Below are 18,197 nucleotides of genomic sequence, written 5' to 3' on the forward strand. Positions count from 1 at the left end.
CTGTGTTAACGTTTCAGTGAGATATTACTTTTTGTACTAATAAGGTTATATACTTAAATTAACTTCATCAACAACATACATATTTTTTGAAACATTAGAAAAAACGAGGCAGGGCACTCTCCTTTTGGTTTATAGTGTACTGACAGCCTACAGTGAGGAGGGAACCTTTGTCTGAAAAGCTATAAAAACCATCACACTTTTGTTCCCATGCCTACACTTGAGGGATGGAGATCTCAGTTCTATTTATTGGCCTGAGATTAACTCTAGGTTTCTTTGAGCTTAACTCAGGTCTTGAATTGAATTATTCTGGGGATGGTCTGAAACAAAGGGCTCTCTGCACAGAGGCCAGGGCTGCTGTTAAAGTTACTACTGATGATTCATCTGTCATATGTAAACTACAAGGTACAGCTCACCTACCTGCATTCTCAATGGATGGTGACTACATAATCGGTGGTGCTTTCTTCATACACTACAACATGCAGGCACTAGAGCATAACTACACCACAATGCCTGAGCCACTGAGGTGCACAGGAAGGTCAGTATGAAAAAGAGTATGTGGTGACAAATGTTTGACTCAAATTAACCTGATGTTATAAACTCGTTGCAATGATTTTGTGCAACATTTAATGTTTATGAAATATTAGTTTTTCACTTTAATGATCAAATCAATATTTGCTTTTCTTTTTTCTCCATTTGTTACATTAATATTGAACAGATACATTGTAAAACGTTGGTGTTCAGGTTTCAATTTAAAAAATTTACAGACGCAGTGCAGCTTTTTGTCCAGAACATAAAAATACATTTTTCTTGTTTACTGCATGTTTCTATCGAATTGACTGATGATATATACATTTAAATATTCACACATAACAATTTTTTTTGTACAGAATTGATTCCCGTGAACTTCGCTTCTCACGTGCAATGATTTTTGCCATAGAAGAGATTAACAACAGTTCAAAGCTGCTTCCAGGCATCAGACTTGGTTTTCAGATCCATGACTCATGTGCTGCAGTTCCCATGGCAGTGAAAGTTGCATTCCAGCTTACAAATGGCCTGGACCCTGTGTTTTATACTGGTGACAATTGTTCCCAATCTGGTATGGTGATGGCCATTGTAGGTGATTCTGGGTCTACACCATCCATCAGCATGTCACGTATTATTGGGCGCTTTAACATCCCTCAAGTAAATATATAGAAATATTTTGTTTGTTTAATTTTTAGTGAACCGTGGTAAAAATGTACATGAGCTGATTTTTGGGTTGTTACAAAGATTGTTAAAGATTTATAGTGTTGTTTTTTCTTTAGGTGAGTCACTTTGCCACTTGTGCCTGCTTGTCCAATAAGCAGCAGTATCCCAATTTCTTCAGAACCATCCCCAGTGACCAGTTCCAAGCTATTGCACTGGCCAAGCTGGTCAAACAATTTGGCTGGACTTGGATAGGTGCAGTTCGTTCAGATTCAGACTATGGAAATAATGGCATGGCTTCTTTCCTTAAAGCAGCATACAAAGAGGGAATCTGTGTTGAATACTCTGAATCATTCTACCGTACCCACCCACGTAGCAGGATCCAGAGAGTGGCTGATGTGATCCGAAGGTTTTTCACTTATTCTAGTATTTACTTTCTTTAAACTAAGCTCCTACATACAAAATCACTGTCAAAAGGAGAAGAATTATTTCATTTAGTGTCAGATTTGATATTCTGACACTTTTTCATAATTTTTGTTGATGTCATATCCAGTAAATATATTCAGTATACTAGTGATTTATATTCAACACCATAATCATGTGTGTTTTGTGATTGTTATATTCTTCATCCATATTTTTGTCTATATTAATATAACACTGTATAACATCTGTCCAGGTCAACAGCAGTGGTTGTTGTGGCATTTGCTTCGTTTGGAGACATGACATTACTGATGGAGGAGTTGTCTCGTGAGCCTTCCCCACCTCGCCAGTGGATAGGCAGTGAGGGCTGGGTGACTGACCCAGACATGCTGAAGTTCACCTTTTGTGCTGGAGCCATTGGATTTGGTATTCAACGATCTGTGATCCCAGGTCTGAGAGACTTCCTGCTGGATCTCTCTCCCACTGAAGTGGCAGCTTCGCCAATACTTACTGAGTTCTGGGAGGATGCATTCAACTGCAGCCTGGAAAAAAGTGAGACACTTGTATTGAGTCTTAAATACCACTTGAATTATTTGAAATTAAGATGCTGTCTTGTAGTGGATTTCAAAGGTACATAGATTTATTGTTGGGCCATTGAGGTCATGTTGTGTAGTTTCTAATCTAATCTAAAACTAATCTATTTGTGTAGACACTATTTGTATATTTGTTGATATAGATGAATGGTGGAATTATGAATAGTTTAACAATTAATCTTATTTGATATAAAGGTGCTGTAGCAGAGAAGCTTTTATGAACCATAAAAATATGAAAATAGCAAAAAAATAAGCCCTAAACATGTACACGGCAAATAGATATTCCTCAGACACTTCCTCTTAATATATGCATAGTAATACACAAACAGTCCATGAAAAAGGGGACGTGGGTTTGCTGGGGTTAGAACAGGAGATCCAGGTTGCGTGAGTTCTGGTGAGGATCCGGCAGGGAGTGGCTCTAGCAGAGGGTTAAAGTAGATGGGCACAGGTGCAAACAATCATGGTAGATGAGGTAAGTAAAGTGAGCGACGTAACTACAGACCGGAAGAAGGACTAAGAAACTAAAAAACAAATGCCGGGAAACAGGAAGCAGGACTGGGGAGACAGGGTGAAAGAGGACAGGAGAGTGCGAGCCACAGAAAGAGGGAGAAGTAAGGGCAAAGACTAAGGGAAAGGGAGAAAGGGACCGAGGAGGAGAGGTGGAGAGGGAAAGTGCAAGTCTAGAAACAGACAGTGTGTTGGCTGCATGAGTGGGAAGACTGGTGCAAGGAGGGCCAAAGAAAAAAGGTGGGCAGAGTCCAGGGTCAGGTCTATGGCAATAAATGTAATTAAAACTCTTGTTATATGCAAAATATTGCTTTGAAATGTACATAGATGTAAAACAAAAACAGAATTTAAAAATTACGATACACAAAAAGTCGGATAATTTGCACAAAGTTGAATTTACTGACCATTTTTTCGTGTCAAAGCAAAGAAATTAAAAAATGCATTATTGTCATCTGTGACACACCAATGTGATGGTCAGTGTCGGGCTATTGCTGTCAATCTGCCTTCTCATGGAGGTGTGTTTTCAACCGTCTGAACTAGTGTGACCCCTGTCGGTGGCTTTTTAACTTATTCAACATCTCAAATTGCGTTGGTCTCCTCATTGACAAAGACCACACTGATTAGCTATGAGCTCAGAGAATCGGTGGAAGAGAAGAGACCAAAGAATTAACAACGCGACTACAATTTCAAATTTAACTTTTGTAACTAATTTTTATCATGTAAATAATTCATATCCTCAAATCAAAGAAGCTTTAAAGCATCTGTGATGAGCAAGTGTGGTGAGAAAATTATAAGCCAAGGTGGCTTTCTTTACAGTTTGCATTTCGGATGTCCCAGCTCTGTTGTTTTCTCTTCTTCTCATGTAGAGATACTAAATGCTACATATTATACTGATTCTGTTATTGTTGTGTGTTCAAGTGTCACTTTGCTGACTGGACAACACAGCACTTGGTCTTCATTGCTGCAAGTTTTTGACGTCAGCTTAGTGAGTCATGACCTTTAAAAAGCCTTGTATTTGTTTTATTATATTTATAGGTGCTGTCACAGATAAGAGATTGTGTGATGGAGGTGAAGACATAACAAAGCTCCAGAGTCCGTACACTGACACATCCCAGCTCCGCATCACCAACATGGTGTACAAAGCTGTTTATGCTGTAGCTCATGCCATTCATAATGCTGTGTGTCAGGAGACAAATTCTACAACTCAGTGTGACAAACTCTCCAGGACAGAATCCAAACAGGTCAGTTGTAATGAATACTAGTACAGCTACTCAATATTTTAGTATTATACATAAATACATATACATATATACACATACATATACTGCACACTTCTGGACAGAGATGTCAGATGTTGTTCCTGGAATCTGCTGGAGCCATTCTCCCAGTCTTGGGGTCACAGCTCCCAGTATTCCTAATATCATGGGTACCACTTGTGCCTTCACCTTCCACTTCTTTTCTAACTCCTCTTTCAGCCCTTGGTATTTCTCAAACTTCTCGTGTTCCTCCCTCCTGATGTTGCTATAGCTTGCAATTACTACATGCTTTGTTGTGCTGTCCAAAACTACCATTGACCATTACAAGTTTGTCAGTCTTTATCTGGAATTCCCACAGGATATTAGCTCTGTCATTCTCCACCACCTTTGGAGGTGTGTCCCATTTTGACTTTGGGACTTCCAGCCCGTACTTAGCACAAATGTTTTGGTACAATATGCCAACCACTTGGTTATGGCGTTCCATGTATGCCCTGCCTGCTAGCATCCTGCACCCCACTGTGATGCGCTGGATTGTCTCAGGGGCTTCTTTTCATAGCTTGCACCTGGAGACCTGCCTGTTATGGTAGACCCCAGCCTCTATTGATCTTGTACTTAGAGCCTGCTCCTGTGCTACTAGTATTAGTGGCTCTGTGCTTTCTTTCAGTACATCTTTGTCCAGCCACTGGTATGTTTTTTTTTTTTATATCAGCTTCCTTTATCTGATGGTGGGACCTACCATGCAGGGGTTTGTCCTTCCATGAGGATTCCTGTTTTTCTTTCCCTTGTTCCTCTGGTTTCTTCTGCCTGAGGAATTCACTCAGCATGTCATCAAATGGGGCCATTATCCTGATGTATTCATGGACCTTGGTTGTTTCATCGTGGATAGAGGTTCTGATACTTCCTTTTATTTATTGTAAAGTCTCAGTATGCTGGATTTGGGGTGACACCATCCCTGCATTGTAAGGTTTAGATAGCATCTCAAAGATCACGGTTGCTATGGTGTATTTCAGATTTTTGGTCACAGTGATGGTCGTAGGTTGGATTATTTGTAGTGTTGTGTTCACATCCCCTAGTAGGCGTTCAGAATCCAGTTTACTTATTTTTGGTAAATGGCTACGGAGGTTCCAGGTGTCTATATTAGCCATGACCTTCAATCTCATGTCAGCTGCTCTTGCATTAGGTTCTTCTGTTGTTATTGGGGCTTGATATATTCATATACTGTATATATATGAGATATTATTTTATGACACCACCAACCACTATGTCCTCAATAATAGAGGTGAATTGTCACCTTTCAACAAAAAGATTTTGAAATAATAACATTATAAAAGTAAAGATACATGGCAGAACTGCTATATTAGAATCGCATTACATTGTACAGGTGTAGCTAATAAAGAAGCCAGTGAGTGTAAATGCTTTATTTCTGTCCCTGACTATAACACAGGTTCTCACTCAACTGAAGAAAGTACATTTTTCCCAAAATGGTTATCATGTGTCATTTGATGCTAATGGGGATCCTGTGGCCACATACGAGCTGGTTAACTGGCAGAAAAGTAAAAGTGGCAGACTTGAGTTTGTGACAGTAGGATATTATGATGCGTCACTGCCGGTGGGCCAGGAATTTCACATGAACACAAACATCACCTGGATGGAGGAGAGGACACAGGTAAAGATGGAATCTTTGCCCATTTTCTTAACAGCTGTTAAAAAAATTGATATCTGTAAGTTTGTGTTTATATACTGTTTATGGCAGGTACCAGTGTCAGTGTGCAGTGACAGCTGTCCTCCAGGAACTCATAAAGTGCTGCAGAAAGGAAAACCCATCTGCTGTTATGACTGTATACCATGTCCTGAGGGAGAGATCAGCAATGCTACAGGTAAAATATCATGTTTTCTCACATAACTGTAATACATAAAATATAAGACTGCTAACATTTTTTTGTGATCTGTTTTCTCAGATTCACCTAATTGTTTCCCTTGCCCCAACGAATTCTGGCCTAATTCTGAAAAAGACACATGTTTCCTGAAGCCCGTAGAGTTTCTTTTTATTGATGAAGTACTAGGAATCATCCTGGCTGCATTCTCAATTAGTGGTGCCTCTCTCTCCATTACTATAGCAATCATATTCTTTCATCACAGAACCTCCCCGATTGTTAAGGCCAACAACTCTGAGCTGAGCTTCCTGCTGCTCTTCTCCTTGACTCTGTGTTTCTTATGCTCATTAACTTTCATTGGAGCACCCTCTGAGTGGTCCTGCATGCTGCGCCACACAGCATTTGGGATCACCTTTGTCCTCTGCATCTCTTGTGTTCTTGGGAAAACTATAGTTGTGTTAATGGCCTTCAAAGCTACACTTCCAGGTAGTAACATCATGAAATGGTTTGGTCCTCTACAGCAAAGACTGACTGTAGTGTCTTTTACATTCATCCAAGTTCTAATATGTACAATTTGGTTGGTTGTTAGTCCTCCTTTTCCAATGAAAAACCTCATCACATACAAAGATAGAATCATCCTGGAGTGTGCATTAGGTTCAGCTCTTGGATTCTGGGCTGTGCTTGGGTACATAGGTCTACTGGCTGTGTTTTGCTTTGTGTTAGCTGTTCTAGCCCGAAAATTGCCTGATAATTTTAATGAAGCCAAGTTTATCACCTTTAGCATGTTGATATTCTGTGCAGTCTGGATCACCTTTATCCAAGATTATGTCAGCTCTCCTGGGAAATTTACTGTAGCTGTAGAAATCTTTGCCATTCTGGCCTCTAGTTTTGGACTAATACTGTGTATATTTGCTCCAAAGTGTTTTATCATCTTATTTAAGCCAGAGAAGAACACCAAGAAACATTTGATGAACAAAAATTAATACTAGGATTATTGGAAATGGTTGAGGATAAATACAGATTTTGTTTTGTGCATAAAAAACAAATTACACTTAACACTTTTGAACATTTATTGTGAATTTGAGAATGTTTTCATTATGTCATCAAATTAATTAAGATATTTTCTATCACATACAAAGATATTAAAGTCAAAATTCCCACCAAAACTATGAGTTCTGTCTCAGCATTTTACGGAAGTTGCTTTTCTGATAATAGTAGTTCTCTCATGAATCAACAATTAGCAAAAAACTTTGAATGGAATTTCAAGGCAGGTTGAATTCAATTCAATTTTATTTATATAGCGCCAATTCACAACAAAGTCTTCTCAGGGCACTTTGCAGAATAAAGTCAAGATTATAAAGATGTATAGAGAGAACCCAACAATTCCCCCTTGAGCAAGTCCTAGGCAACAGTTGAGAGGAAAAACTTCCTTTAACGGAAGAAACCTCCAGCAGAACCAGGCTCAGGGTAGACGGCCATCTGCCTTGACCGGTTGGGGTAAGTGGAATGTAAATAGAGAAAAGAAAAGAAAAAAAGCAACAACAAAACATCGGGCAGGTTGGTAAGACCAGTAGCTACACACTGGAAGACACACAGCTTCAAAGCCGGGGACACCTGCAGAAAGGGACAGAGAGAGGGGGACAGATAAGGACAAAGACAACTACGGGAGAAAACACACAGAGTTGATGACATACAGTGTTGACAATCTTAGTGTGAGAGCAGTGGAAGGGATAAGAAGGGGGAAAAGGAAGGAGGAAAGGAGCTAAGTGTATCGGGGGGTGGGTCCCCCAGGAGTCTAAGCCTATAGCAGCATAACTATAACTAACGATAAGCTTTATTAAAGAGGAAGGTTTTAAGCCTAGACTTAAAAGTAGAGAGGGTGTCTGCTTCCTGAATCAGAGCTGGGAGCTGGTTCCCCACAAGAGGAGCTTGATATATAAAGGCTCTGCCTCCTATTCTACCTTTGGAAATTCTGGGAACCACAAGTAGGCTTGCATTCTGAAATCGAAGTGGTCTACTGGGATGATATGGTGCTATGAGGTCTTCTATATATGATGGAGCCTGACATTTCAGAGCTTTATATGTAAGAAGCAGGGTTTTAAATTCTATTCTGGATTTAATGGGAAGCCAATGGCGAGAAGCTAGTGAAGGTGAAATATGATCTCTCTTGCTAGTTCCAGTCAGCACTCTTGCTGCATCATTTTGGATTAATTGCAGGTTCTTTAGGGAGTTACTGGGGCATCCTGAAAGTAGGGAATTACAGCAGTCCAACCTAGAGGTAACAAATGCATGGACCAGTTTTTCGGCATCACTTTGAGACAGGATGCTCCTAATTTTGGCAATGTTCCGTAGGTGGAAGCTGTTCTAGAGATTTGTTTTATGTTTGAGGTAAAGAGAGGTTGAGGGGGCTCTGTAATAATTTAATATATACAGTACAATCCAAAGAAAAGCTGGTTATATTTTGATTAAATGCGTATTTCCCAGTTGAGAACACTTCAGATTTCGTTTTAGACTTTTATGAACTGTGCCAGAAGGCTCATTAAGTATTTATCACATATAATTCCAGTCTGGTATCTGCTGCTCTGTGCCATAACCAATTACCAAAATCTTTAGTGGACTTACAAAGCATAAAATTCATAAGCCACTGTTGGATAGATGATGAAAGGCCAACATCATAATAGGCCACCAAAATATGACCATGCATTCGATTGTAAAGACCAAGGCAACAAGTTACCCAGTGGCTGTTTTGTTTAACATTTTGAAACATAACATTTAATTTCTTTTCTCAATTTCGCACGCATTATTCCCACTAAATCCCATTGCTATACACACAAACACATGACCCAATGCATATTAATACACTTCAGTCCATGCATCTACCTTTAGGTGCATAACAGTGGCCGGTTATTTCAAATTGCAGATGACTAACTCTTTGTGTGTTATGTCACCTTGATCATATAAAGGTAAAAACATTCAGGATGTATAATGTTTTTGTCGTGTGAAGTGTGTATGTCATGACGAGTTGATGCTACTTGTATCTGCTCAGCTCCATCAGAAAATAGCTGTCTAGAATTTATTCTGCTGTAAAATTTGTAGGTGCTGTTGTAACAATGGAGTGCAAAGTCTGTTTTTTTTTTTGTATTTGTATTTTTTTAATGGGTATTTGGTTAAATACGTGAAATAACGTCTGTAGTCATTTTATTATCGAGCATAAAATTCATCAACAAAATATCCCACTTCTGCTATTTTTGTTGGCCTTTACAGTATGTGTCTCATTACAGCCACGTTCACTTTATAACTGGTGATCACTAGCTGTATCTGGGCACTATAAGAAAAAATATTTTTGTAGAAGAGTGCTAAACCAAATTACAAATTGGAAGTTTAGTAACTCTAAAGTTGTGCAAATGAGTTCTGTTTATGGCCCAACAATACCTGTTGATTGTATTTAATCTTCAAACAGCACTGAAGTATGATCAGGTTCATTTTAGCCAATACTAAGCATCAATCCAACCTAATGTGTAAAGGTTTAAGCAAGATTTTACCTTTTTATACAAATAAAGTGACATAAGTAAATAGACTTTAATAAAATATGTTTAAGCAACAACAAACAAGATCCTTTTTTAAGATTAGAAAACTTTGTGCAACACGTCACTATATTCACACTAGTGCCACGGGGCAGGGCACATTTATTTTGGTGTATATTGTACTGACAGCCTACAGTGAGGAGGGAACCTTTGTCTGAACAGCTATAAAAACCATCACACTTTTGTTCCCATGCCTACACTTGAGGGATGGAGATCTCAGTTCTATTTATTGGCCTGAGATTAACTCTAGGTTTCTTTGAGCTGAACTCAGGTCTTAAATTGAATTATTCTGGGGATGGTCTGAAACAAAGGGCTCTCTGCACAGAGGCCAGGGCTGCTGGTAAAGTTACTACTGAGGATTCATCTGTCATATGTAAACTACAAGGTACAGCTCATCTACCTGCATTCTCAATGGATGGTGACTACATTATTGGTGGTGCTTTCTTCATACACTATAACATGCAGGCACTAGAGCATAACTACACCACAGTGCCTGAGCCACTGAGGTGCACAGGAAGGTCAGTATGAAAAAGAGTTTGTGGTGACAAATGTTTGACTCAAATTAACCTGATGTTATAAACTCGTTGCAATGAATTTGTGTGACATTTAATGTTTATGAAATATTATTTTTTCACTTTAATGATCAAATCAATATTTGCTTTTCTTTTTTCTCCATTTGTTACATTAAGATTGAACAGATACATTGTAAAACGTTGGGTTAGGTTTCAATAAAAAAATTTACAGATGCAGTGCAGCTTTTTGTCCAGAAAATAAAAATACATTTTTCTTGTTTACTGCATGATTCTATCGAATTGACTGATGATATGTACACTTAAATATTCACACATAACAATGTTTTTGTACAGAATTGATTCCCGTAACCTTCGCTTCTCACGAGCAATGATCTTTGCCGTAGAGGAGATTAACAACAGTTCAAAGTTGCTTCCAGGCATCAGACTTGGTTTTCAGATCCATGACTCATGTGCTGCAGTTCCCATGGCAGTGAAAGTAGCATTCCAGCTTACAAATGGCCTGGACCCCGTGTTTTATACTGGTGACAATTGTTCACAGTCTGGTATGGTGATGGCTGTTGTAGGTGATTCTGGGTCTACACCGTCCATCAGCATGTCACGTATTATTGGGCGCTTTAACATCCCTCAAGTAAATATTTTGAAATATTTTGTTTGTTATGTTTTTAGTGAACCGTGGTAAAAATGTGCATGAGCTTATTTTTGGGTTGTGACAAAGATTGTTAAAGATTTATAGAGTGTTTTTTTTTCATTAGGTGAGTCACTTTGCCACTTGTGCCTGCTTGTCCAATAAGCAGCAGTATCCCAATTTCTTCAGAACCATCCCCAGTGACCAGTTCCAGGCTGATGCACTGGCCAAGCTGGTCAAACAATTCGGCTGGACTTGGATAGGTGCAGTTCGTTCAGATTCAGACTATGGAAATAATGGCATGGCATCTTTCCTTAAAGCAGCATACAAAGAGGGAATCTGTGTTGAATACTCTGAATCATTCTACCGTACTCACCCACGTAGCAGGATCCAGAGAGTGGCTGATGTGATCCGCAGGTTTTTAAATCATTTATTCTTGTATTTCCTGTCTTTAAACTACTCTCCTACATACAAAAGCACTGTCAAAAGGAGAAGAATTATTTCATTTAGTGTCAGATTTCCCATTCTAATACTTTTTCATCATTTTTGTTCATGTCATATGCAGTAAATATATTCAGTATACTAGTGATATATATTCATGACGTTGAATGATATGTGTTTGGTGATTGATATATTCTTTATACATACCTTTGTCTATATAAATACTGTATAACATCTGTCCAGGTCAACAGCTATCGTTGTTGTGGCATTTGCTTCGTTTGGAGAAATGACATTACTGATGGAGGAGTTGTCTCTCAAGCCTTTCCCACCTCGCCAGTGGATAGGCAGTGAGGGCTGGGTGACTCACCCAGACATGCTGAAGTTCACCTTTTGTGCTGGAGCCATTGGATTTGGTATTCCACGATCTGTGATCCCAGGTCTGAGAGACTTCCTGCTGGGTCTCTCTCTCAGTGAAGTGGCAGCCTCGCCAATACTTACTGAGTTCTGGGAGGATGCATTTAACTGCAGACTGGAAAAAGGTGAGACACTTGTATTGAGTCTTAAATACCACTGGAATTACTTGAAATTAAGATGCTGTCTTGTAGTGCATTCTTAATGTACATAGATTTATTGTTGGGCCATTGTGTTGGTGTTGTGGAGTTTCCTGTGTTTAAAAATGAATCGAAAACATCAAGACCAAACACTATTCGTGTTTTATTTTTATCTGTTGATATAGGTGAATGATGGAATTATGAGTAGTTTAACACTTAGTCTTACTTAATATAAAGATGGTGTGGCAGAGATTTTATGAACCATAAAATAAGAAAATGCCAAAAAAATTAAGCCTAAACACCCACACAGACAGTACTTAGACACTCATTACCTTCTCTTAACATATGCACAATAATGCTAATAATGTTGAACTGACCCTTTATTTTATGTTTTACATTTTATTTCAAAATACAACATAATTTGAATTGGTAATTTAAGTAAAACATCTATAGGTATGTTACAATTTTAGTTTATATGTATGGAAAAAAGGAGAGTGAAGACAGAATTTGACATTTTTATCATGGCTACATTAACTAAAACAAAAACAGAGAGAGAAACTAACCAAAATAAATAATTATACAATCTAAGCTTGACCCATGCAGAATGAACTAGGGGAATAAGCATACACCTGAGTGAAGTGAACTTAAAGGCTAACATACAACAATGGACTAAGCAAAGACTAAACACACACAAAAAAGTAACTACACAAAAAGATACTTTAAGAGTCCACGAAAATGGGACGTGGGATTGCTGGGCTCAGAACAGAAGATCCAGGTCGTGTAAGTTTAGATGAGGATCCGGAAGGCAGTGACTCTAACAGAGGGTAAAGTAGATGGGCACAGGTGCAAACAATCATGGTAAAGTGAGCGACGTAACTACAGACCGGAAGAAGGACTAAGAAACTACAAAACAAATGCCGGGAAACAGGAAGCAGGACTGGGGAAACAGGGTGAAAGAGGACAGGAGAGTGCGAGCCACAGAAAGAGGGAGAAGTAAGGGCAAAGACTAAGGGAAAGGGAGAAAGGGACCGAGGAGGAGAGGTGGAGAGGGAAAGTGCAAGTCTAGAAACAGACAGTGTGTTGGCTGCATGAGTGGGAAGACTGGTGCAAGGAGGGCCAAAGAAAAAAGGTGGGCAGAGTCCAGGGTCAGGTCTATGGCAATAAATGTAATTAAAACTCTTGTTATATGCAAAATATTGCTTTGAAATGTACATAGATGTAAAACAAAAACAGAATTTAAAAATTAGGACACACAAAAAGTCGGATAATTTGCACAAAGTTGAATTTACTGACCATTTTTTCGTGTCAAAGCAAAGAAATTAAAAAATGCATTATTGTCATCTGTGACACACCAATGTGATGGTCAGTGTCGGGCTATTCCTGTCAATCTGCCTTCTCATGGAGGTGTGTTTTCAACCGTCTGCACTAGTGTGACCCCTGTCGGTGGCTTTTTAACTTATTCAACATCTCAAATTGCGTTGATCCCCTCATTGACAAAGACCACACTGATTAGCTATGAGCTCAGAGAATCGGTGGAAGAGAAGAGACCAAAGAATTAACAACGCGACTACAATTTCTAATTTAACTTTTGTAACTAATTTGTAACTTGGAACTAATTCATATTTTCAAATCAAAGAAGCTTTAAACCATCTGTGATGAGCAAGTGTGGTGAGAAATTTATAGGCTATGGCTGGTTTGTTTACAGTTTGTCCCAGCTCTGTTGTTTTCTCTTCTTCTCATGTAGAGATACTAAATGCTACATATTGATTATGTTTTTGTTGTGTGTTCAAGTGTCACTTTGCTGACTGGACAACACAGCACTTGGTCTTCATTGCTGCTAGTTTTTGATGTCAGTTTAGTGAGTCATGACCTTTAAAAAGCCTTGTATTTGTTTTATTATATTTATAGGTGCTGTCACAGACAAGAGATTGTGTGATGGAGGTGAAGACATAAAAAAACTCCAGAGCCCATACACTGACACATCTCAGCTCCGCATCACCAATATGGTGTACAAAGCTGTTTATGCTGTAGCTCATGCCATTCATAATGCTGTGTGTCAGGAGACAAATTCTACAACTCAGTGTGACAAACTCTCCAGGACAGAGTCCAAACAGGTCAGTTGTAATAAATACTAGGATAGCTCCTAAATATTTTTAACAATACATACTTTCAGAAAGCACTTTACTTATTCTTGGTAAATGGCTACGAAGGTTCGAGGCGTCCATCTTAGCAATTTACCAAGAATAAGTAAAAATATTTAGGAGCTGTCTATGATAAGTGTATGAGTGTCTATGATAACACCAAAGAGAACAAAGAGTAGAATCGCATTGGATTATACTTATAGATCATATTATAGATTGTAAAGGTGTACCTAATAAAGTGGCCAGTGAGTCTACATGCTTTATTTCTGTCCCTGATTATAACACAGGTTCTCACTCAGCTGAAGAAAGTAAATTTCTCTCAAAATGGTTATCATGTGTCATTTGATGCTAATGGGGATCCTGTAGCCACATATGAGCTGGTTAACTGGCAGAAAAGTAAAAGTGGCAGCCTTGAGTTTGTGACAGTAGGATATTATGATGCGTCACTGCCGGTGGGCCAGGAATTTCATATCAACACAAACATCACCTGGATGGAGGATAGGACACAGGTAAAGAAGGAATCTTTTTCCAAAACTTGATATCTGTGAGTTTGTGTTTATATACTGTTTATGGCAGGTACCAGTGTCAGTGTGCAGTGACAGCTGTCCTCCAGGAACTCATAAAGTGCTGCAGAAAGGAAAACCCATCTGCTGTTATGACTGTATACCATGTCCTGAGAGAGAGATCAGCAATGCTACAGGTAAAATATCTTGTTTTTCACATAACTGTAATACATAAAATATAAGACTGCTAACATTTTTTTGTGATCTGTTTTCTCAGATTCACCTAATTGTTTCCCTTGCCCCAACGAACTATGGCCTAATGCTGAAAGAGACACATGTTTCCCGAAGCCCGTAGAGTTTCTTTTCATTGATGAAGTACTAGGAATCATCCTGGCTGCATTCTCAATTGGTGGTGCCTCTCTCTCCATTACAATAGCAATCATATTCTTTCATCACAGAACCTCCCCGATTGTTAAGGCCAACAACTCTGAGCTGAGCTTCCTGCTGCTCTTCTCCTTGACTCTGTGTTTCTTATGTTCATTAACTTTCATTGGAGCACCCTCTGAGTGGTCCTGCATGCTGCGCCACACAGCATTTGGGATCACCTTTGTCCTCTGCATCTCTTGTGTTCTTGGGAAAACTATAGTTGTGTTAATGGCCTTCAAAGCTACACTTCCAGGTAGTAACATCATGAAATGGTTTGGTCCTCTACAGCAAAGACTGACTGTAGTGTCTTTCACACTCATCCAAGTTCTAATATGTACAGTTTGGTTGGTTGTTAGTCCTCCTTTTCCAATGAAAAACCTCATCACATACAAAGATAGAATCATCCTGGAGTGTGCATTAGGTTCAGCTCTTGGATTCTGGGCTGTGCTTGGGTACATAGGTCTACTGGCTGTGTTTTGCTTTGTGTTAGCTGTTCTGGCCCGAAAACTGCCTGATAATTTTAATGAAGCCAAGTTTATCACCTTCAGCATGTTGATATTCTGTGCAGTCTGGATCACATTTATCCCAGCTTATGTCAGCTCTCCTGGGAAATTTACTGTAGCTGTAGAAATCTTTGCCATTCTGGCCTCTAGTTTTGGACTAATACTGTGTATATTTGCTCCAAAGTGTTTTATCATCTTATTTAAACCAGAGAAGAACACCAAGAAACATTTGATGAACAAAAATCAATATTAAGTTTACTGGAAATGACAGGATAAATACAGATTTTGCTTTGTGCATATAACACAAATTACACTTTTTAACATTGTATAATTAATGTGAGAATTTTTTGAATGTTTATGTCATTACATTTAAAGATTTTTTTCTATCACATACTAAAAATGTCAAAATAAATAAAGTCAAAATTCTTACCAAAGTTATGAGTTTTGGAAGTTGCTATTGTAATAGTAGTTCACCCCAGGTTAAGGGGGCTTAATTATATATATATATATATATATATATATATATATATATATGTATGACAATACAAATAAAAGCTGGTTATATTTTGATTAAATGCATATTTCCCAGTTGAGAACATTTCAGATTTCTTTTTAGACTTTTATAACTGTAGCAGAAGGCTCATTAAGTATTTATCACATATAATTGTTGGATAGATGATGACAGGCCAACATCATAATAGGCCACCAAAATATGACCATGCATTTGATTGTAAAGACCAAGGCAACAAGTTACCCAGTGGCTGTTTTGTTTAACATTTTGAAACCTAGCATTTAATTCCTTTTCTCAATTTGGCACGCAATTTCCCACTAAATCCCATTGCTATACACACCATCACATGACCCGATGCATATTAATACACTTCAGTCCATGCACCTACCTTTAAGTTGATAACTACAGTCGCTGGTTAAGGTTTTTTTCATGTCTAAAGTGTGTATGTCATGATAAGTTGATGCTGCTCAGCTCTTTTAAAAAATCACTGTCTAGAATAAATCTACTGTAACATGTGGAGCTGCTGTTGTAACAATAGAATGCAAAGGCTGTGACGGGAGAAACTAGGACCCAAAAGACTTTGAACCTGAGGACGGAAGAAAAAGCAGATGTAGTGGACAAATAGGGGGTCTGAAGGTAGCCAGGCAATCAGCCATCCAGGTGAAAATTTTCTCAGGGCAGGTAGGATGGCACAGCGGCTGCTCGAAGACATGCTGATAAGCAGGACTCCTTCCCGCAACTCATAATCTTACTAGAACTCCAGTCTAACAGAGGGTTGTGTCAGGATCCCCGACTTCATTTCCTCCCTCAGGACTTTTATTTTGCGCCCACTTCCTGTTTCCTGGTTTCGTCACGTTGTTCACTTTCCTAATCGCCGTTAATCAGTTTCACCTGCTCTCATAACTTTGCTTATATACCTCCTCAGTTCCCTCACTAAGCTGCCAGGTTGTCTGCTTGATCACTGTGACCTTCCAGCCTTCATGAGAATTCGTCGTTGCTATCTATGGTTTGGACCACGTGACGTTTATTGACCTGACTCTGCCTGCTGCTCTGGTTTAGTGAGTAACTGCTACCTATTGTTCCCTCTGTTGCCGACTTTGTAACTTACGCTAAGGATTATGAGTATTGCTAAATGCCAGTAAGAAATCAAGGTTCATTACGGACCCTTGTAACCATGCCGTCAGGAAGAGAATGACTTCTATGCCCATGTTTGACTCCATGCAATTTCCCACCTGTGAAGCTCAGACTGGTGTTTGTCTATGTGCCCATGTGTATTAACACTGAGTATTAAACCAAGCATCACGGACTTCTTCAGTGTTACTAAGTGTATATGTTCACTGAAAAGGATTTTGGATTTATTAGATATTGTGTCACTAAGAGGTTTTTAGAGTTCTTTTCACATCAGGGATTGGAGATCCACCACGGCTACACTGCCAGGACCAGATCCTTATCTCCCCTCCAGACTCAGCTCTTCTGCCCACGTACGCACCCCAGTAAGTCCTGCCTTTTGTTTTAGACTCCATTTCCCCACAAGTCAGTATTAAGTACTCATCTGTGTGTCCTCCCTCATAGACTGGAGATCAGCGCCACCTAGCGAGTTGGAGGGCAACCACATCACCATCCTGCGTTGCCAACAATAACTTTCTTTAATAAACGTAATTAAAACTGAGAAGTTGTGTCAAGCACCTTATTGGGTCCAATCCTAAAAACTAGCCCTTTACAGGTTGTGCTTTAATAACCAAGTGGAGCTGAAAATTAGGGGTAAGTGAGAACAATGAATGATCTGAAATGTGGTGATCTTATGGTATTGGGTTAAGTTCCTAAAATAACATAATTAGTTATTTTATTCTGCAGCATAAAATTCATCAACAAAAACCCCACTCCTGCTATTTTTGCTGGTTTTTACAGTATGTGTCTCTTTACAGCCACATTCACTGTATAACTGGTGATCACAAGCTATATCCGGTCACTATAATCAGAAAGATTGTTGTAAAAGAGGTAAGCGTGCTAAACCAAATTACAAATTGGAAGTTTAGTAATACTAATGTTAAAGTCGTGCAAACGAGGCCTATTTATGGCCTAAAGATAGCTGTTAATTGTATTTAATCTTCAAACAGCACTGAAGTATGATCAGGTTAATTTTAGCCAATACTAGGCGTCGATCCAACCTAACGTGTAAAGGTTTAAGCAAGATTTTACCTTTTTATACAAATAAGGTGACTTCATTAAAATATGTTTAAGCAACAACAAACAAGACCCTTTTTTAAGATTAGAAAACTTTGTGCAACACGTCACTATATTCACATTAGTGCCAAAAAAAGGCCACGGGGCAGGGCACATTTATTTTGGTGTATATTGTACTGACAGCCTACAGTGAGGAGGGAACCTTTGTCTGAACAGCTATAAAAACCATCACACTTGTGTTCCAATGCCTACACTTGAGGGATGGAGATCTCAATTCTAATTATTGGTCTGAGATTAACTCTAGGTTTCTTTGAGCTGAACTTGGGTCTTGCATTGAATTATCCTGGGGATGGTCTGAAA

The 18,197-nt window shown here is 38.9% G+C and overlaps 2 protein-coding genes across 2 annotated transcripts; both read left to right on the forward strand.

Moving 5' to 3' along the window:
• The first annotated feature begins 428 nt into the window (after nt 1-428).
• Nucleotides 429-6,818, forward strand: LOC137129329 (extracellular calcium-sensing receptor-like). The gene is made up of 8 exons (XM_067508348.1): nt 429-535; nt 888-1,182; nt 1,305-1,594; nt 1,862-2,157; nt 3,741-3,946; nt 5,406-5,627; nt 5,715-5,838; nt 5,920-6,818. The coding sequence occupies exons 1-8, from the start codon at nt 429-431 to the stop codon at nt 6,816-6,818; spliced, it is 2,439 nt and encodes an 812-aa protein (XP_067364449.1).
• Nucleotides 6,819-9,815: 2,997 nt separating this feature from the next.
• On the forward strand, nt 9,816-15,395 carry LOC137129182 (extracellular calcium-sensing receptor-like). Its single transcript, XM_067508113.1, has 8 exons — nt 9,816-9,937; nt 10,286-10,580; nt 10,705-10,994; nt 11,262-11,557; nt 13,478-13,683; nt 13,998-14,219; nt 14,287-14,410; nt 14,491-15,395. The coding sequence occupies exons 1-8, from the start codon at nt 9,831-9,833 to the stop codon at nt 15,393-15,395; spliced, it is 2,445 nt and encodes an 814-aa protein (XP_067364214.1). The 5' UTR covers nt 9,816-9,830.
• The last annotated feature ends 2,802 nt before the right edge of the window (nt 15,396-18,197 follow it).

Source organism: Channa argus, chromosome 6 (genome assembly GCF_033026475.1).
Source record: "Channa argus isolate prfri chromosome 6, Channa argus male v1.0, whole genome shotgun sequence".
Classification (NCBI taxonomy): domain Eukaryota; kingdom Metazoa; phylum Chordata; class Actinopteri; order Anabantiformes; family Channidae; genus Channa; species Channa argus.

Excerpts from the sequence above, each read along its gene's own strand:
- LOC137129329 (XM_067508348.1), top strand. The coding sequence starts at position 429 with ATGGATGGTGACTACATAATCGGTGGTGCTTTCTTCATACACTACAAC. Across the intron at positions 5,628-5,714 it reads GGATGGAGGAGAGGACACAG|GTACCAGTGTCAGTGTGCAG; the intron begins GTAAAGATGGAA and ends TGTTTATGGCAG. Across the intron at positions 5,839-5,919 it reads AGAGATCAGCAATGCTACAG|ATTCACCTAATTGTTTCCCT; the intron begins GTAAAATATCAT and ends CTGTTTTCTCAG.
- LOC137129182 (XM_067508113.1), top strand. The coding sequence starts at position 9,831 with ATGGATGGTGACTACATTATTGGTGGTGCTTTCTTCATACACTATAAC. Across the intron at positions 11,558-13,477 it reads TAACTGCAGACTGGAAAAAG|GTGCTGTCACAGACAAGAGA; the intron begins GTGAGACACTTG and ends TTATATTTATAG. Across the intron at positions 14,220-14,286 it reads GGATGGAGGATAGGACACAG|GTACCAGTGTCAGTGTGCAG; the intron begins GTAAAGAAGGAA and ends TGTTTATGGCAG.